This window comes from Lycorma delicatula, chromosome 2 (genome assembly GCF_047948215.1).
Source record: "Lycorma delicatula isolate Av1 chromosome 2, ASM4794821v1, whole genome shotgun sequence".
NCBI lineage: Eukaryota > Metazoa > Arthropoda > Insecta > Hemiptera > Fulgoridae > Lycorma > Lycorma delicatula.
In genome coordinates, this window is record NC_134456.1 from 157,556,192 (window position 1) to 157,578,380 (window position 22,189).

At 35.0% G+C, this 22,189-nt stretch overlaps 1 protein-coding gene across 5 annotated transcripts in view; it reads right to left on the reverse strand.

Moving 5' to 3' along the window:
* LUBEL (Linear Ubiquitin E3 ligase) overlaps window positions 1–22,189 on the reverse strand; it is a 220,522-nt gene that overhangs the window by 180,271 nt on the left and 18,062 nt on the right. For 4 of the 5 annotated variants that reach the window (XM_075356534.1, XM_075356537.1, XM_075356532.1 and 1 more), the window contains one exon: window positions 12,546–12,632. In XM_075356534.1, the coding sequence (XP_075212649.1) occupies window positions 12,546–12,629 (84 nt within the window). In that variant the 5' untranslated portion in view covers window positions 12,630–12,632. Of the gene's footprint in view, window positions 1–5,998; window positions 6,093–12,545; window positions 12,633–22,189 lie in introns of all 5 variants that reach the window. The other variant, XM_075356535.1, reaches the window with a different exon arrangement.

Consider the following 22,189-nt stretch of genomic DNA (forward strand, 5'->3'; position numbering starts at 1 on the left):
TATTACTATTATTAATACCATATATCAACTTGAGGTGAATTACTAAAAATAGATTAATCTTAGAACAGAGTAGTGACACACAGACTTTGAATAAATAAATAATCTTAAGATTTTATGTACTGTTATAATATTTATGCACTTTTTCAAAATAAATTTTTAATTACCATTAGTCGAACATACAAGTGCTGCTTATTTCACCACATGAATGATTTTCTTAATTACAATTAACTTCATGAATTTATTTAAGTTATGTCAACATTTTAAGACTGTGAAAGAGAGTAAAATTATACAACATTTAGAAATATTTGAGCTTAGTATATTACAGTAAAACCAAAATGAGATTTTAAAGGTCATCTCACATCTTTCTATGTAGTCATTTCTTGGTAAAAACGCTATAAGATAGAGCTTTATCATAAGCTCGTCACCTAAAGTGGTGATTCGACTAGAAGAATTATAGAAAACCATTAATAAAATCTGAGAATACAATCAGACTGAAGATGTAGCTGTGTCAAACAAAAAATAATTCTAAAATAGAATTCTTGTTTTTAACATTACTAACTTTAACTACTTGTCTACAGTCTCATATAAGATTTAAGCCGTTTCAAAGATAATTCCTGGAATCCAACTAAGAAGCTTTTGAGTTTATTTAGTAGCAAGTTGTGCTGATGAGTTGAATGCCTTGTTGTTGTCCAAATAATAGACCCAACATTTTATTACTCAGTCGTATTAAACTATGATAAATAAATTTTAGAACAAAGTTTTGTAATGCTGATTCAGTGTGCTATTGCTCCTAAAATCAAACCCCTTCCTTATAATATCACTTAAGAAGATTCAAGAAAATTGATAAAGAATACTAATCAAGAGTTACTTAAAAGATGTTATCAGTTAATGGAAAACAGTGATATTTTTCACCACACAGTAAAAATACATTACTTAAACTTTTATTAAATTTTAACTTTAACTTCTATAAAATTTTAGGCAATAGTACTCCACTATTTTTATCCAACATAAAGTAGAATTTGCAATTTTGGTGCCGTTATAGAAGCAATAAGAAAAATAAATCTGTTATTAAAATATGGTTTAAAAAGTACATTGTATATATGTAATTCAATTATTGAAGAGATCTTGAGTGACTGAGGAGGATCAACAGGAATGTTTGCAAATTATTATAACTAGATTGAATACATCAAATCTAAAAAGTGTTTTTTTTATTATTTCATGATTTTTAGAACTACTGCCCTTAATGATTTCATATCCATTGTTTTGTTGGATTTTTCAGGTTCATCTTAAATGTAGAAGAGCATTAATTTAATTTTGCTACTTTAATCCAATTAAGACATTTCCATTAAATTTCTCTTGTCTTTTATTTTTGGTATTAGGGTTTCTTTTATGAAGTTTGTATAACCTTATTCAGAAAATCATATGAAGATCATTGTCCATCTAACATTTCACATTTTTACTTTATTCAGTAATGATCTGTCCAAAAACCCATTATTTCAAACAACAGAAATATTGATCCATTCAAACGAAATTGTTCATCTTGAATGGTTTTGTTGAAGATACAATCTTATTTTCTGTTAATATCCAAGAAGTTAAAACTTGTGCTGTAAATATAAACAGAAAACAATCAGTAAGTTTGATGAAATCCCTGCCACTATTTTAAAAGTGGTCATAGATAAATTTTGTTCTGATTACAAATTTAATTAACAAAGCTTTCTACAGTTTAGTATATCCCAACTGACTTAGGATTTTGTTATCATTTCTCTCATAAGAAACATTCTGCACTTGATTAAAAAAATTGTAGGTCAATTTTACTGTTCATATTTCTAAAAAGTATTTGAAAAAATATGAAAAATAAGATTTAAGGATTTCCTGAAAAAATATAACTTAGCAACAAAAATCATTTAACATGATCTTAGGGAAAAATTGCCTTACTTACTCAGACATTACCCAGCTTTTAGAAAATATTTAAAATGACAGAAAACAAATAAGATTCCCTTATGATTTAAAAAAAATTAAATCCACATTTCTTACAGATGAAAAAAATAAGTAACTGTAATATAAAAGGAGCTGCTTAAAAATGTTTAGAGTTATATCTAACCAACCCCAGAGAGGTGAATTATTATGTTATCTTATGATAAGATTACATTATAAAATGTGTGTTGGCAGCCTTTAGAACAAATAAAACAGAACAAATCATTACACATAAAACGCAGAACAAAACAAACCCTGGAATATGCAAAGCTGAACTGTTCCAAATGACAATGTTTTATATCACTAAGTTCTAAATCAGTTTTAAACAAAGAATATAATGAACATATCTTAAAGGTGGATTTACGCATGTAGTACTGTGCGTGTACTGTCCGCTACCGTTTCGTAACAGTCTTCGACCGTCTCAATTTACACATATCGTACTGTGCTCGTACCGAACTACGATTACTGTTGTTGAAACACTTTGCGCATATTCCTACTCTCTTGATTTTCTTTTAGCACATTAGTACTCTCGATCGTAGACGGAAACGTAGTGTCATGGATCGAGACGAAGAGGACGTAATTATTGCTTGCTGCTTATATGAGCAGCAGGCAATATAAGCCTGCTGCTTATTCACAGTATTTTAATCACAAAGGTTCATTTTCAATAGTGTTATTGGATATAGTTGATGCGAGTTACAATTTTGGATCTAGGAGGGTACGGGAAATCTAGTGATGGTGGTATTCTGAGAACCTCGAATCTAGTTCAGTATCTGGAACAAAGGACGCTGCATATACCTCCACCAAAACTACTGCTAGGAACTTCAGATCCATTGCCGTTTGTACTAGTGGGATACGAAGGTTTCCCTCTTAAGAAATATTTACTGCAGTCCTACCCAAAAATCTTCTTCGCAGAGTAATGAAAATCAAAGAATATTTAATAATCGTCTTTCAAGAGCCTGGCGTACCTAAGAAGTGCTTTTGGTCAACTGGTGCAAAGATTCCGAGTATTCTACGGGCGTTTTCATATGAACCCTGAAAACGCGGAAAAAGTTACACTCGCTGCTTGTGCTCTGAATAATTTCCTTCACGAATACAATTTTGAATTTTCGTTTGACGATTCCGAATCTGACCTACTTCCATTCCAAATGTCGGAGGCCGTGGTATCACAGAAGCAATGGAAGTTCGTAGAAAATTTAGTGATTATTTAGAAGGACCAGAAAATGTTCCATGGCAAATTAATGCGACAAGAAAAGGCCCTAGTGCATAAAGATTAACGAAAATGTTACAAATCTGTCATGAAAAATGATTAATTGTCGGACTGTTGTCTGTTATGACCTTGATGAATCCTCTTCGAAGCAGTCGAAGAGCGTACGGTCTGGGCACGGTATGCATACAGTCCTACATGTGTGAATTGAAAACAGCCTATCTAAAGGATTTCATATGGGTTAGACCATTTTTCATCTGAAACAGTCACGAGACGGTAGCGGTACAGTTCGTGCACAGTACTACATGTGAAAATCCAGCTTAAAAGTCCTACACAGCAACATAGTCAACATTTGCTAACTCAGACACAAACCACAAATCCATAAATATTAACAACAATTTTGATATATCATACATTCACAAAAAAGAACAATACATTATCACAAAATAAAGATACAACAATGATTCATTAAATTTGAATCCAACACATTCTTTAACCACATTTGAAACACATATCTACAAAAAAAAAACGATCAGCAATAACATATTAAGACTGGCAGCAGTCACTAAGGTGATCAAAAGAGTGACTGATAATGTTATGAAATAAGTTATTAAAAATGTATTTAATTTAATTTGTTGCTATAAAAGTTTACAGTTTTAAATAGTGGTTAAATATCAGTTAATGATAATAATAACTAGTATATAAAATTATATTATCTGTATTGAACAAGAAATGTTTTAGGCTTATATAAATTTTTAAGAAAAAAAAAAACATTTGTAATTTTGTATAACAAAATTCGTGTATCGTACCATAATATAATCAATCTTGTTATACCCATTACATTAATAGACAAATTACATTAAGGAAATAAACAATGGTTTAATTTAGTTATTACCAGTAGGCAATCATACGAGAAATCACTGATAAGCACTAAAGTCAAATCAAAATCAGTTTCATGAACTATTAAACAATTAATTCTATATGCAGGTAGTTATGTTAAATCATTCATATCAAAACAGTACACCAGAATCATTGCCCTTTAAAATATGAAAGTACTTAAAATGTAGGTCATCCATACATAAGAATACTATTTTAATTTGTAATGTTGCCAAGTTTTTATAACAAGGTAGTCTATTTTTATATAGAGTATAAAATACAGCTAATTTAAGAAAATATGCATTATTTTGCAACATTAAGAAATGGAAGTAACTGAAACTAAATCAGTGTTGATTAATTTTTGTTAATTTTTTCAATCGATTTTATCATGGGCTCATTTTTTTATCATATTTCCTTAATAAAAGACTATGCTATAAAAAATACCAATATTTTTTCTTTGTTCTATGATGATTTAATTTTTAAAATTCAGAATTTACATAATACGTATAAAAAAGTGGTTCATTACCTACCAAGAAATTGCATTAGCAGCAGAATGGTTCATTTTATTTCAGTGATTGTTTATAACAAAGATTTATCTCTATAATTTAAAAAATTTAATTAACTTTTCATTAAAAAAAAAATTTATTTTGAAAAAATATATATTTCTGTAGAGTGCTCAGCACAGTTCGTTAATAGGAAAAACGATAAATAAAGTTGAAAATTAATTTTAACAAAATACTTATTTTTCTGCTGCTAGGATGCAATTTGTTAAACTATATAAATGAAATTATGGTGTTCACATTCAGTAGATTGTATATCTGAAGTTTATATGTTAAATATTTATATTTATTTTGTATTTGGTTTCATATATGATTAAAATAAGGAAAATGTCATAGAAGACAAAGATAACCAAAATATCTTTGTAAGCTTCAGTAGAAAAGCTTTTGAATTTCTACTGTAACAAATCATTGCCTTAAGAAATAAAAATACATTTTATTTTAGTTTTTAGAAGAAAAAGACTTACAGAAATGTTATGTCAGTTATATGAGTTCTGACACAAGGTAAAAATATTTTTCACAAATGACAGAATTAAGAAATCTTCTCAGGTAGTAACTGGTGAATGATATTTTTTAATAACTGTTAAGTTCTTGAAACTAGAAAATTTGTCTAGTGTATTTTTAGAGTGATATATTTGTTAGAATACTATCTCTTTTATTTTTATATACTATCTCTGTATATTTTGACAATATACAGATCTATAAAAATATGTGAAGTGAATAAGCAGTTTGTGTCATGGATCACTATGAAACTGACTGTGATGTGATGAGGTAGTGATATTGGTAACACCACTTGGTAATGAAATGTAGTGAGGTAGGATAATAACAGTGATTTGATGGGGGCAAAGACAAAATTCACTGAATTTAACTTCAACAATTACACAATTATTTTATTTAGGAAGAAGATGCTAATTCTTGAATATTAGTTATTTGGAACTACGATCATGCATCTACTGAGGATTGGAGTAATTTATGTTGATTGGTTTAGAGAAGATATGTTAACTCTCATAGAAGATAAAATTTAAGATATCTGATTGGAAGTTTTAATGGGTGTTTGTGTTGTAATTTGAGTTGTGTATTTCCTTTAACTTCCCATTTATATTACAATTTTTTTTATAAGTATTATAAATATAGGTTTTTTTTTATATAAAAAAATGACAGCTTATTCTGGGAGATTTTAATATTCAAAAATTAAAGGGGCTCAATTCAATTAACTGAATGTGCTATCAATGAATTAAGCAGTTTTTTGGTTTAGGATCTTGAATCTTCAACATAGAGTTCTTGAACTTATTATTACTAACAGAAAGAAGGGTTTGGGGGAAAAGAGATTACAAAGAGAAGGTCTGAAAATTATATAAATTTAGCTGTAAATTATTTGTATAATTACTTTCATAATGTCTTAGGTAGATGTTGTCTGAGAGAAGAAAGCATTTAGCTCAAAATATCTTCTTTTCTTGTTTAATAAAGCTTTAATTGGTAACCTGAAAAAGAAATGTCATAGAAACAAAAAACCTGGTTCATTGATTTATTATAAAAAATTTAAAGAACTTAAATATTTCAAGAGCCTTAGCAGTGAAATAATTATTAAAACTAAATTTCATCTTTCTCTTCAATATTAGTATAAAAAATTTTCCTAAAAGTTTTGGTGTTTTATGAAAAGTTAAAGGAAATGGATGATTTGATAGAATTAGATTGTAACTAATTTAGATAATTTCACTGATGTTTTGTACAATGTTGTTAGAGGTATTTAGATTGATGTAATTTATTTCATTTCAACATAGAGAAAACATTTGATAAGATGTTTTTTTGGGAGTTAAATGGATTATTGTGATTTACTGATGGTTTGGTAAAATTCTGTTCATTATATTAACCAGCTAGGTAGTTGTATTTTTGTTATAATAATTTTCATACACATGAATTTATCATTCAGCAGGCATACCTCTGTTCAGATATATGGTGCTCTGTTTGATGCAATGCTTGATGATGTGGAAAAATGTATCTTTTATTCACTAACTCTGATGTATGCAGATGATCAAAATTTTTAATAAATTAATAATTATAATGGTTGTGCAGCAGTGCACTCAGATCTTGACTTTCTTATGTCCTCATTTCTTAATTTTGGAAATTTACTTGAAATGGTATAAAAAAATTCTTCATCGTTTATTTTTTGTAAATACATAATTTACTTATTTTTTATATTTAAACTTATGAAATACATCATGGTATTTATTACCTTTAATTGAATCTTTGAATCTTTTTATACAGAGAACATTTTTTCTATCTTATCTCTGAGTGTTCAGAGATGAAGTTACTGATGATTGTGATCTAGTTAGGCTGAATTGTCTAAAGGTTACAATTAGATCAGTTGAAGTGTTTAGATCTCCTTTTGTGCACAAATTGGCTTATAAAAACAACCTATAAATATTTTGCTTTACTTGTATAATTAATTACCTTAAGAGAGAACCCTCTCTCAACCATCATTGATCAGTACTTTTATTGTATCTTAATCAATTTTTTTATGGGTTTCCTGTTTTAAGACATGTTAAATGCATTTAAAACAGTGAATACCCTTGAGTACTTATCACATTTTGCCTAATATTCTTAATGATTTGACAGCCCTAACATCAATTCATCTCAACATTTTTTATGTATACATATATTATATATATTTATTTAATATGTGCATTTTCATTATTATTCCTGTATTCTTTTTATTAAGTCTATTTGATATAATATTTTATAACTGAATTACTGTTATTACTAGTTTTTCTTTCTTAATCTTTATCTATATCTTTGTAAAAGATAAAATACTGTACTGCTCCAAGTTTTCAGCTTTATTTATTTGTGTAGCACAAAAAACCTAAGATTAAGTAGTTCAGGAAATCTTTATCTGTGATTTATGATAGATAAGCACCTCAAACTTAATACATTTAATAAAGAGTTGTATACATTTGTAAAGAGTTAATAAGGGGTTGCTCTTTATAACTGCAAACCTTTGCATGACTGTTTTAATAGATTGTTTCATTTGTGAGTTTAAGGGATTGTTGAAATATTCATTATGTATTCAGTTTTATTACGTAGGAGATTACTATCACATCAAAAGCAAGAAGTATAAATGACTTTTATGAAATTGCTGGTATCATTGATGTTTTCACATCTTGATAACATCATACACATTGTGTTAAATGGGCTCATACGTATATTAAATGTTCTTCTGCTGGGTTTAAGTGCATAAGTAATTTTTATAAATGTTATTTGTTTCCTTACTGTCACAGATACAGGTATATATGATGCTATGGTAATTGAATCTGTTTGTAAATAAAAAAAATTTGAAACTGATATTATAAATCATACAGAGAACCAAAGTTTTACAATTTTTTTCTTTTCATACTAGTCCCTGTAGCATCTGATTATGATCCACATATGGTAGGAAATGACAGGATGTAGGAGAGAGTGAAAACGCTAAAAAAAAAATAAATAACTATTAGGTGGTTGTTTTACTATTGTAATGTTACTTGACAAGAAGTGAAATGATTTTTGTTTTCAAGAAAACAATTTTAATCTACAGAGTAAATCATTGTGAGAAATGCAAGTTTAACTTAGGGAAGTATTAGTTACAGGATGCACAGTAATATTACATGTAAGATTCACCTACGTAAACCCTGGAATAGCTTGAATGCCAAGTCTACATAGTTTTTTTGGATTAAAGCCAAATTTCTTGATATTTTTAGTAGATATGGATTCAATCACAAGTATTGATGTTTTGAAAAAATTTGGGATTTAGAAAAAAATATCAACTAATATAATATATTAATATTTATTTTGTGGTAAACTGGGGTATTTTAAGTTATTACTATAACAGCTCAAATTAAAAACAATTTTATTAAAAAAAGAATTATTTTTATATTGAATGAAAGCCATAAATTACTTTTATTTGAAAAAAAAAATTAAAAAACCCAGATCATTCTCTAAATACACGGAATGGGGTGCTACCACAAGATTTTTTAATATTATTTGACAACTCTTACATCAATAAACTGTTTACTGCACCATAGCTTCCTTGTAAGAATTCAACTTTCTTACATTAATAGCAGCAATTGCTCAGTACTTTCCAAAAGGTCAAAATAATCATAGTTTCATATGTGAAAAGAGGGTGTCATTTTTAATTTGGTTTAAAAAAAATATTACTTTCATTTCGCTATAATTGCTCAAAATTATTTTTGATAAATAAACAATAATTTTATTAAGGTGGTGTAGATGTTCACCATTTTAAGTAGCTTAACATCTTTAGTAGCTTATTCTGTCTCCTGTGGGTGTGAGTGTGTTTATATTTAGATGTATTTTGTATTTAGATATGTAGCCACTCAGTGTTATTTTTTATTGAAAATAATACAAGATGGTAAAATAATTTATAACTTATAATTAATATATGTTTTTTCCTTCTGTCAACTAAACATTGACATTGTTCACTGAATCACTTTGAACATTTTTATTGCCAATAATGTTATGACTTATAACCAAGACAAACATGCCTGTGAATTTGTTATAATTAACAATTGTTATCAATTTGTTATAATTTTGCTTCAGGGATTATTTTGTGTTGTACCTATACAATTTCATTGAAATATAATTTTTGTTTTTACTGATTTTCTATCAAAATCCAAGCTATTTTGCTAAATCTTTAGAGATATTTTTACCTTATCATATATTATTTTTTTCCTTTTATGAGTATGTAAAACTGTTGTATTGACAAGAGCTTCTGGAATATACTACCTTTATTGAATATATTTAAATGACAAAAGAAGCAATAACCTATTACAATAGTTTACATTTAATAATTATTAGAAAAAATAAAAATGTTCACTTTCAACAACTAGTATTATTATTAAAACAAGTAATCTATGTTCTCAGGATTGTGGCCTGAGAAAACAAAATGGCTTAGAGAATCATTCAGAATGGCTTTTATTGAACCATATTACTGCTCAGAAAAACATGACTATATGCTATATAAAATGTATGATAGTACAGTGGTTCCCAAATTTTTTCAATTCTTGGCAGCATTACTGAATCCAGATTTTTGTCAAATTCTAACAAGTACACTTTGCATTATAATTTTTTACAATGGTTAAAAAAAATAAATAAAATGCATATTAAATCACTAAAGATTATAATTGAACAAATTCAACTAATTTTAATAATTAGTGGGATGGATGGCTTGTTGATCTCTGTACATTTTCTCAAATTGTGGAATTAAAGTGCACACAGCCACCTTCATTTCCTTCTCCATATTGATTTTCGCGTGATACTTCCTTAGATTTATTCACAAAAACTGCCAAATACAAAGTTTCACACAAATAAGTTGCAAATGAAATTAAAATTCTTTGACTTTTACCACTACTAGTGGATAGTCATCTTTTACTGTTACCAAAATTGAGTTAATTTCTTGCTGCTAAATTTTGTTTTCAATGTATTTTCACAAGAGAATTCAATGAGAATCACTTCTTCAGCAGTAAATTCAAATGGAGTGGCATTAAACGGAATTTGAATCCAAGAAAATTTATTAAAACATTTTGAAAATATTTCTTAAAGTAGGGGATAAGTCTTCTTTAAAAATGGATTTCATTCCTTGAAAGAAATCAACTCCATTGGAGTCAAAAACTGTTGCAACATTCCTTGCCTCTGTTCTCATTCATTTTTCTTTTCCTTAGCTTTAGTTTTTTATAAAAGCTGAAGTTTTTCCAGTCAACTTTAAAAGATGCATTTTGCTTCACTATAGGGAGATTCAGAGCATTCAGCTTTTCAAAAATTCACATAAATATACTAGTTTTAACAAAAAATTTTCATTCACAAAATTTTTAGTATACTTATATTTCTCTTCATTAAGAAAAATATAAATTTTAGACCTGATTCAATGTAGGACTCCAGGAATCAGTTAATGTGATTGCTTTCCTGTGAATAATACAATGGATCCTCATTGCTTCAGGGGGTCTGCTTAAAAAAAAGCCTGCAATCATCCACAACAGCTGGGCATAAATGAGCACGATCAGTAGGGACTCCAGTGGATTTAGTTCACTCCAAACAGTTTTTGGAAATAAAATTATCAAGGGTCTTGGACAAGTCTTGTTGAGCCTTTGCACTAGCAGATACTTTTACAGAAGCAAAGGCCATTGGCTATCTATTTGCTATACATAACAAATCAAGAGATCCATTATCTCTGGCCTCATCCAGCTGCAAGTCAAATCTTTCCCCTTCTAATTTTTCAATTAATTGATCATTAAAATCCTCTCCTTTGAGCTGCATTCTGTAACTGATTGTATTATTGGGCAAAGGCATTTTTTAAAGTAGCTTTCCAAGCTCACTCATTGATTATAATGTTCATCATATCTACAGAACTGGTAGTTGTGAGCTGTTCTACAATTGTATAGGCTTCTTACGTATTGTAATTCTAAGTACTAACTTGTAAGATGCTAGCAAAGCATTGCTTGGTATTGATTGATGTCTTATTATAAAAACTACTCTTTTGCCAAACTACTCAGATGCACTGTTGCCAAAACTTTCATACACAGAACACATTGTGGCTTCTCTTTGCCATTGACGTCTATCGATGTAAAACCAGAATCCTAATAGCTACCATCATATTTCTGATTTTTATGCTTCTTCACACTTTTGCCACTGGTTGAAGATGTGTACTTTCCATTTCCACTCTCATTACATTTATCGCTGTTTAGTAAAAACAAGTCCATTTTTAAAAATGAATGAAAGAAAAAATATTTCAACAACTACATTTTACTTGACCACAACAATATTCAACTGATACAATTTCTGAAAACTACTTTTAGCTCTAAAACTGTGTGTAACCAATATTTATTTATAATCAGATTACCACATATTTTTAATCCAAGTACCAGAAAATTTGAGAAACTACAAAAACAATTGAGAGATTAATGTTGAATCATCATTAATGCTGCAACCATTTACCAAGGCTTCTGCAAACAGTAACTAAGTAGTTTGCACCAGCTCTGCTGGCATTTAATTGAAGTTGTAAGTAATATTAGGAAAACTGTGTAATATTTGTGATGCCCCAGTTAGGAAGTCCCAGGTACCGAAACATACAATTTGGAAACCACTAAGATAGTATATAACATGATATGTGTAATTGATTTTGCAATTGAATCTGTTTCATACACTTTCAACAACACTTTTTCTGGATTAGAAGAGATGGATTTGGTGCTACTTTGCAGTTTGTTATTAATTAGATTTCTGATTAGATTACCAGATGTTAAAATTGCTAATTTCTAAAAAAAGGTGATAATGGAAACATTAAAAAAAAAATTGTTACAGAATAATCTCATGCATGAACAAAGAAACAGTCATAAACACCAGATTACTTAATACCTAATTCAAACAACAAAAGCCATCCAAAAGCATCACCTTATTCAATCCTCCAACTGGCGATATCTGAAGAAGCTTAGCACAGAAAACAGGCTATCTCAAATACAGGTAAAGGTTTTATAACTTCTACCTTAAATTAGAGTTACTGTAGCTGATTTTAAGATGTTTCCTACCAATAAACATTAGATTCATTATAAATGAATTGGATGAAATTCTCTGCTTTGAGAAAAAAATTAGAGATTAAATTCAAGAACTAATTATTTTGTCTATGGTGCTGTTTGTGTAACATTAAAACGCACACTGATAAATGATTTAATTCTTTAAAGGTTATTGTAAAAAATAAAACAAGAAAAACATTCATTCTTGAAATTAATCTTTTATATATATATATATATATATATATAATAAAAGATATACTGTGTATATTAATCAATATATATTAATAATGTTGTGCGATAGTGGAATTGTTGTAACAGATAAGATTGTATTGAAAAAATTAATTAATTAAATAATTAAACTGAATTAATATTTTTTTTACTTACAATCCACTGTGGCATGGATCGAGCTGCCCTAAGTCGAGCTGAGGGGGAAATTGCTTGGGTTGGCCGCCACCTCTCACTATTCATATTCTGCAAGAAAAATGTGACATCATGTACACAAAATCCTTAAAAACTTACAACAGTCATGACAAAAATAAATGGATCTATTAAGCACATTACTCTGTATAGATTATCAACAGTATATACTTTTAACTAACTGTATATACTTTTCCTTGGTAAGTCCTTAATTATTCTTCCATTGCAGTTTGAGTATTACTCTCTATTTCATTTAAGCAAATATATTTAATTATTCCAATTCCTAGCACAGCTTAAAATCTTTCAACATAAAAATATATTTTTACTGAATAATTATTTTTAATTTTATTTTTTGATGTATGTAGAAATTACAAATGCATGCACAGATTACAATCTAGAAGCAGATGTAATTATTTACATAAAAATGAATTTTCTAGTTACCTACTTACTGCTTTATTATATATATATATATATATATATATATATATATATATATATATATATATATATAGTTTTCTCTATGTTTAACACTTAAAAGAAAATTTTCAAAAATTCCTGAACATAAAATTCCTTTATTTTATAATTTTATTTGATGCTCTGAGAAAGTTTTTTTCTTTTTTGTATTATTATATTTTTTATTATTATTATTTTTTTTGTTTCAATTTATTGGCTACTATGATCATTATCCAGTTGCTTGGATATTACTTTAAATATAATTTTTCTCACACACAAATACACAAGATGCACACTCCTTCATTTCATATACACTTAACATTCACTCATGATGAACGTACTTGATAGGATGGTTCAGAGAGTTCTGGGTGCATTAACAGCAGGGTGACCCCCAGGGACCTTGAACTACCTCCCCACCCAGGTTGTCTCATCCCTATCCACCTGGCAGCCATTAACATTGACAACCTTCTTCTGCCATCTTAGTCTGAAGAACGCTCATGGCTTATATCGCATTCCAGCAGGTTTCACTTTCTAAGTTTGCTCATAAGGTTGGCAGCACAAAGTCCTGTGATATCAATACATCATTGTCTCCCTTCAGCCCACCTGGTGCAGTAAAAAAAGGTGTCATCCAAACCACAGTAATCAGACCCTGCATCTTCTCTTCTTTTTCTTTTCACTAGGGAAGCATTGAAGTCTCCGTGGTCAGTCAGAAACTGGGTAAGCCAGAAGTTGAACTCCCAATGTCCCTGACAAATCCACCTTTTCACACTCAGTATGTGTCCAACGACAGTAACGGCATTATGCCATCTCTCCATTAATAAGAACCAGGCCTGCTCCTTTGTTTTGCCTTTCCACCTCTCCACAGACTCTCTTATTTGGAGGTCCAAAGGTGGAGTTCCAACAATCACAAAAACCGTCTCGCTTGAAACGCTTCTGTAGGCGGAGGTGATCCATAGCCCCGTCCTCCTCTGTTGTGCAGTAAACACCTTCTTGTATCTCTTGAAATCAAGAGCATTGTGCCAGACAGGACTCGCATAACGAGCAATGACCCACAATTGACCAACAACTTCCTTTTGGAAGCACAAGGGCCTCCTATATTCTTCATAAGTCTGGAGAGTGCCGTAGCTGCCTTTTCCTCTTTCTCTGCCGTCTTGAGAACATGAACTGTGAATTTCATTCTCCTGTCTAGCAATTCACCCAGATATTTGACTGCTGCCACCGGGCAAATGGCGGACTCTCTTGGACAGTAATTTGGGATAGTCTTCCCTAACGGCTGAGATGAGAACCTTTGTTTTGCCTACGGCCAGCTTCAACTCCTTGACCTGTAGCCACGTTCATGCGATATCGACAGCTTGGATGGCCTTGGTCATATGGCCACCAGGCAATTTGTCTATAACAACCAAGACCTCGTCATCAACGAAACCGAGTGGTTCAACGTCCTCCAGTCACTTCAATCTGAAGAGACACCATCAAAGGCTACGTTCCATCGGAGGTATCTCAGCAGTGAGCTTTGTGGCACACACCTGGCCATGGTAAACTCCAGAAGTCCTTCTTCCACTGATGCAGTGTTTTCCTCTTTTCAGAAAGATAGGCCCGCACCAATCTCCTTAAGTATACGCAATATTCCTTCCATCCAGTTGCTCCAGGATCGCTGACCATTTTACATTGTTGAAGGCGTTCCTGACATCCAGGAATACGACCATACGAAACTTCCTGGTACGTCTGGTGCTACGGACCGTTTCCTCAATCAGCATGGAGACCCTATTCATCGCATCATCTTTCCTCAATCAGCATGGAGATCCTATTCATCGCATCATCTATGGGTCTTCCCTTCCTGAAGCCATATTGGTGTTCTGACAGCCCTCCTCGAAAATCAATTTCCTCCTGTAATTTCCCCACTAGTATTTTTTCAAATAATCTGCCTAGGGGTTAAGTATGCAGAAGCCTGTATCCCGTGGCATCGTCGTTCTCGCGTTCAGGATTCTTAAGCCATACGAGCCTCACGGTCTTCCATTCCTGGGGTACCCACTCACTTTATAGAGCATGGTTTTGAGTACACCAAGCACCCAAGCACCCCAAGCGGCGCGACGTCGATTGCCACCGTGACGACCTCGGCGGGGATCCCATCCGGTACCGGACTCGTTCCTCACCTCAGTCTGTCATGCTAAAAGCAACACATAAATGTTGAAGAGCAGGATCTCTTCCGATGCAATCTCCTCTTTGCGTAAGGGCTCGCCGCCGGTGAACAAGGCTTGGATGACCGTCAGTAGTCGGCAGCGACTCATTACAGATGGTGCGCGATTTTACACCCGATGCCCCACCGATCTTTGTCTATCTGGGGATACAAATTTGCCCATCTGACTCTATCAACATCTATCCGCTTCTTGAGGGGATTCTTCAGGCTTAAATAGCGGCTTCTGGCAAGATCAGCGTTAGTACTTCTCCGCCTCCTCTGACTCATCCGTCTGGCTCGTTGACATTCCCGTTTGATATTGAAAATTACGGAAGACTCCACTAATCCACTTGTTTCCTGTACGGAAAAACTAGGAACAGCGCCCTCGACCCCAAGACATGCTTCCAACGTAACTTCGGCCAGGCCGTCCGCCAGAAGGGTTCCTTCTGTCAAGATGTCCGTTGATTTTGACACATACTCGTATGTTGTACATTAATATCTTATATATCGTAGGATCGTAGGGTGATTGGCGATAGGGTGGAATTTGGCAAGGTTTTCTGCTGCTGGAACCGTCTTCGGAATCAGAAATATTAGTTTTTCTGGGAAAAATGTATAATTAGATCTGCATCCCTTAGAATCTCAAGTAAGCTGATTTGTTGTTTGCAGCTGTATGTAGAATGAACAGATGGTCTTGTTCGCGCCGTAAATTACTCAATTTATACCGGCGTATCCTATTCGATAATACTATCAGCTGCTGTTTCAGAATATCTATGATCTCAAAAGCCGAGTTTTTCTTATGAGTTTGGATTATGGACTCTGGCACTGATCGGTCTTTCCGGTTGGGGCTAGCTTACCTCAAAAATATGGAGAGACAGCTAATATCGTTCCTCAGGCTGTCAACCCCCCTGCTTGGCCGAGATTCCCAGACTGGAAACGTTGGATTGCTCCGCCCGGCAGTCACGTTGACAAGCTGTCCATTCATCACTACCACAGCGAGGGCACCAATATTCACCAAGTTGTGAAGGTCTTAAATTGTGTTTATCTGTCTTATTCTATTTAATAGCAGCTAATTGATATCCTTTATGATCTTCTTTATGACTCTCCTTAATAATAATAATAATAATAATAAATGACGATCTCCGTGACGGAGTAGTAGCGCCTCGGTGTTTCATCTGGAGGTTCCAGGTTCAAATTAAGCCTGTTGTAACCATGTAAATAAATAAATAATTATTATTATTATTGCCCGGTTATATGGAGTTACGACAGGGTATACACTATCGACTTAGACTGAAGCTGTTCAAAATAAATTCTTCATATTCTTGCCTATAGAGTTTATATTGCCCCTGTTCCTTATATGGAACTGTACCATGAATTAAGATTAGAATCTTTACATGGACGCTGCAAAAAACCCACTCTACTCTTCTTATACAAGTCTTTGCACTCGTAGAAGTTTTTGTTTCCTTTAATGGGTTGGAAGTATCTTTTGGGAATCCCCAAAACTTCAAGCAGTCCTATAGATAATTCAATGATAGCTTATGTAGCAAGATGCGTTATGAATTCGAATGAGGTTGCAGAATGCATTGCCTTTTTTGTTACTAACATAAAAAAAATTAAATACTATTACGGTAATGTTATTGTCAGCGGTGCAAATTTGGATAATTTATGTCTTTGTTGTACGCATTATGTGTTATGTCATGTTTCTACTCGAACATTTTTCATGTTTCTTCGTTATATCTTTTACGTTTTATGTTAGATGTTTCACGTTTATCTATTATAACTACACATATACTACGCTTTGTGAACATTGGCTTTGTGCTGCATACAAATGTTTACGACTGTTCTGCTTGCACTGGTTTCTCCCGTTATATGTTCTAACTTGTTAGTTTTGGGAAAAATTATAAGAGGAAACGCCAGGGTGTAGAGAAGAGTGGGAGTCCTGAAAAACAACAGCTGAACATTATCGCTTATTGGCCTCTGGTCCCGTGCTTCCACAGTGTGTCATTGTGTAGATGATTTTATTTTCTTTCTATTTCATGTGCAAATACTGTAGCCACTTAACTTCTCTGCATGAAAGTGCCTTCTAGTTTTGAAAACTATATCTTCATAGATGTCTAGACCGCTTTTGCGGGAGACGTAGTTTGCCAGTCGAAGCTGGAGAACGTGTCTGGGCTAGATTTTCTCGGTATGGTATATTCTCAGGTACGCCCAAAAGGACCTACGGTTCATAAGGTTGGCCTGTCTTCGCTCTCTTTCTCAGTGGTGGTTTACTACCTTGCTTCCAGTTTTTCCATCTAGTAGGTTTTTTAACACCTTTTCCGGTCGAGGAAGGTCGGGGAGATAAACCAATGCTTTCGATCCTCTGGCAGGTCTGGGAAGTGATCACCTTTTCTACTCCTCTTGGCCATGGGTTAAGGTTTTTATTTTTATTTATTTAAATAAATACTCTTGCATGATTTTTATTTTTAATGGACAACCACTTGATGTATGAGTTTTTAATTTAGACTATTTTAGGTCTAGTGTTTGTTGATGTGATGGCTTTCACAAAAGATTTGATTTGCTTTGCATGTGATAAAGGTTTGCTGAGAAGTAAAAACGTCTGCCCTGTAAAGGTCCATGCAGTACGACCTTTTATATATCTTGTAAAGTTGAGTTGACTGAATTTGATTTTTATATGGAGGGTGGTATATCTAAATATCTCTGAATTGACTTCTAAGTTATCTAAGGGTAATAATACTCCAGTGGGTTGTCAAGTTGATAGGGGTCCTTTGACTAACAGAGTAACTCCACCTGTTTTCTAAAATATGCATTCTGATTTTTTTCAAAGTATCTCAGGTAAGTCTTGTCCCGCACCGGGAAAACTCATACAAAGGATTTGAATGTTGATTCTTGGTCAGAAAAATTTATCAATAAATTGTACGAATTAGCGACTGATATGAAAAATGTCATATCTCTACTTGTTACGTTTCACTTGTGCCATCGGGAGCTGCTACCTAGCGAGGGCTAGGGCTCTCTGGCAAGCTATAGTCATACGATGTCCTACCTCATAATACCGCAAGGAGTGGTCATTATGATGTGTAGCGACCTGTATTCATTCAGCGCCAGAATCTGACCCAGAGCGGTCGTGTTTTACATTCATTCCGGATGGACACGCATACAAATGTTCGGATGAACGCTTATTCTCTTTGTATACTTATATCTTATTAAGTGCAATTATATGTGTTATGTTATATGTTAGATGTTCAATTATATGTTATCGAAATGTCAAGACGACAAGAAATTAAATAACAATTCAGTAAGCAATAAGGCGTTGTTTCAATTCATCACCTGTGCATCCACCGTTCATACTCGCTCTAAAATCTACCACAAAGGTTTTATGGTCCTCCACATCGCAACGGATCTAACACTACTTATTGACAAGGTCTCTCTAGTTTGACTACTAACAGACTATCAACTGACCAGCTAATTAATGCTTTAGGAACAAAAAATAATGATGACAATTTTGCAAGCTACAGTCAAATGACTTATAGGAAGTTACAAAAAAAAACTTTTAAAAGTAAGGTAAAGGCTAAAAAAATAACAAGTTTGTTGCTGACCCACTTGACTGAGTATACAGCGGGGTCTCGGCATTTCATGTCTGGAGATCCTGAGTTTGAATCCTGTACAGGCATGACACCTTTCATATGTCACCAATTTCCACTGGGTTAATGATCTCATTTTGGTTTTGAAACCTTTTTTCTGCCTCCTGGGAAGGATCCGCATTCAAGAAACTAATACTCAATCCCAGGGGGTGTCCCTTCGACTGTAACGGGCCTCCCCGCCTACCGGCTGTAAGTCCGGCATGACAGGTTGGCCCGCCGGTTCCGGATCTTTTTTCTTTCAACCTATGCCTCAAACCCCCGGTGATGGAACTGAGCCTAGCTATGCTGTTACCAGGAACAATCATCAGGCGCCGGGACTATCTTTTGGGTTTTTTCATATTTCTTTTTTGTGGTATTTATCTTCCGCCGTTGTAATAGCTCCTCTTATCTAGCCCTTGGTAGGGGGAGCCCGGCCCGGCTATGCCGTTCCGCGACCCCTACCTCGGACCAGAGCGATTGTCGCTTCCTATTCCAGATTGTAGGTACATATATAGTTGGTCGTCGTGTCTTTCCCTTCGAATCGACGCTCCTCACGTTCTCAGTCAGGTATTCCCTAACGCCTCTGCGGATCAGAGCCTATAATCCTCCCCCTTTGTCGCAATGAAATGGATAACTAATGAGACCTTCAACTTGTTTCCACTGTTGGGGGTGAACTACCCCAAATAGGCGACTATATTCTCTGGCGTCAGTGTTAGGAGACGTCGATTCCTTCGCACATCCGACCACTTAGGATATCCAAAAAACGTGTGTTCCGGAGAATCCCATTCCCCTCAATATATACATTTACCAACCGGGCGTCTATTAAAGCGGTGGAGATACCGGCCAAATTCTCTGGGTCCTGATAGCATTTGGGTCACGTGGTAGTTAGTCTCCCCATGTCTACGCTTGAACCATATGTTCAAATCTGGTATTAATGCGTGTGTTCACATATCTTTCGTAGTAACAGACCAGCTTTTTTGCCGTTCCTGACGTAGGAGTTGACTGGCTGTGTTCTTGGCTATCCCTTCGTACACTCGCTTCCTGAAGAGTGCCTGGAGGTATATTGGCGTCATACCAGCGATTACATTTGCCGCCTCCATGGAGATGGTTCGATACCCTGAGATCACCTTCAAGGCCGCTTGGCGTTATGGTGCCACCAGCTTCTTCACGTTCCGTTTTATATTCAACACCGCAAACCACTGCACTGCATATAGCACTGCATATAGTATAATGTCCCTGGCTGCTGAAATTAGTAGTTGACGCTTGGATGGGCATGGGCCTCGTGTATTCTCCATCAGTAGATCCAAATTGTGTGTGATCCGTTCTGCCTTATCGCAGACCTCTCGCAGGTGTTTTCCGAGTAGCCCTGATTTCTCGAACCACACACCTAAGTATTTTGCACGACGATTCTCTCTTTTACACACCATCGACATCAATCGTGATGGTTCGTAACCTCCTTCACCCGGCTATCACTACCACCCTCATCTTGGTCGGGGCCAGCGCCAAGCCTTTCCCTTGTAGCAAACCATTCATTCGCCGTATAATCGAGGTAGCGAGGGTTTCTACCTCCTCTTCTGAGCTGCCCGCCACCATAACGGTCTCGTCGTCAGTAAACGCTAGCACAGGTACCTCCGGCGGGAAGGCAAGTCATAACACGCCATTGAAGACGATATCCTATAGTAGAGGGCTCAAAACCGAACCTTGAGGCACACCGGTCTTCATGAAGCAGGCCACCTCTCCCTCTTCCGAGTGGGGCAATAGTTCTCTATCCCTTAAAAAGCTGTGAAGAAGGGTCCCTCACTAATTCCACGACGGCGTAGTTCATCCCCCACCCCAGGGGATGTTTTCAAATGCATGTATGATGTCCATTAGTATCAGAAGAGATATGGTTCTCCTGGTGCTGGAACATCTGTCTCCTGTCCACTTTACCACCATGCAGAGAGCGTCCATAGTTGAACGTCCCCTGACAAACCCGATTTGTGCCGGGGAGAGACCACCCGCCGCAATCAATTTAGTCCACAGCCTATCAAATACCATTCTCTTGACCAGTTTATTAAGCGTCGGGAGGAGGCAGATAGGTCGGTATGATGGTTTCCGGCCTGGTGCCTGTAGCTTTGGGATAAGTAGTAAAGTGCCTATCTTCCACACCACCGGCATCTGGCATACCCTCAACGAGATAGTCCAACAAAAGTCGTGGATGGGCTGCTCCGAGTCGCTTTATCAACGTTCCAGGGACCCCATCTGGTCCCGGGCTCTTTTTGCCGTTAAACCGTCGCAGGGCTGGCCTTAGTTCTTCCATCGTGGAACGTGGGAGTCGAGTTCCACAGAGCTGATAGCCGGCTCTTCCGTATTGTCATCACCCTCAAAACGTGAGTCGACAGCCGATTGCACCTGTGCCTGGGAAAGGAGAGGAAGGGGCGTACCACAGCGCTTCATCAGGATGCGGTACGTCCTCCCCCATGGATCCTCATTCAAATCTTCGACGAATCTCCTCCAGGCAGCCTTTTTCGCACTCTTAATTGTACCGCACAACAGTTTTGCGAGGCGGTATTTGTTCTCTATAGATTCCTCTCTATCGGGGTGGTTACGTCTGGGCCTCTGCATCCTCCATCTGGCAGCCCTGGCCGCGATACAGAGGTTACTAATCTCATCTGATCACCAGTACGCCTTCTGTGGCTAATGATGATGCGGCCGCAGCCTATCACTCTCTTCCATTAAGGCCGTGAATAAGTCCTCCCGGGGATCTCCAGCCGGCCCCTCCATCCTGTGTGCCACCGAATCCAAGAAGGACGCAGTCTGCCGTTCCGTCGTGTTCCTCCGATGACGTGGCGTTGTACGTCGGCCCCTCAAAGATATAGTGAAGCATATGGCAGAATGGTCACTTATAAATTCCAATTCTAACACATCCCAGGAATGATCTTGATGTAATAGTTGTTCAGAAACCGCCGTCATATCCAATATGGAGCCAGTTACACGTCCTACAAAGGTGCGGGTCCTGGGGGAGTTTAAGACGGTAAGCCCGCGAGAGCTCATCAGTGTAGCCAGAAGATATCCCCTTCGAGTTGAGCGAGTGCCCCCTTAGTTCCAGGCTCTTTCCATTGAAATCTCCCATCAAGATAGTTGGTCTGTCTGCCGCCCGTAGAACTAGGTTCAGGTCTTCTAAAAAATCATAGAATCCCTCGTCAGAGCTGTTATGGGAGATGCAGCACGAGATTAGCACGCAAGATTGTAGCGTTACCGCCACTGTGCTCTTTCTTGATCTTACCGACGTCAGCGCGTAACGATTGGAGAAACTCCTGACTGCTATATACCCTTCCCCGTCAGTAACCCATCCGGCCGCCTCTATCACTTTCCTGTTGGGCTCGAAC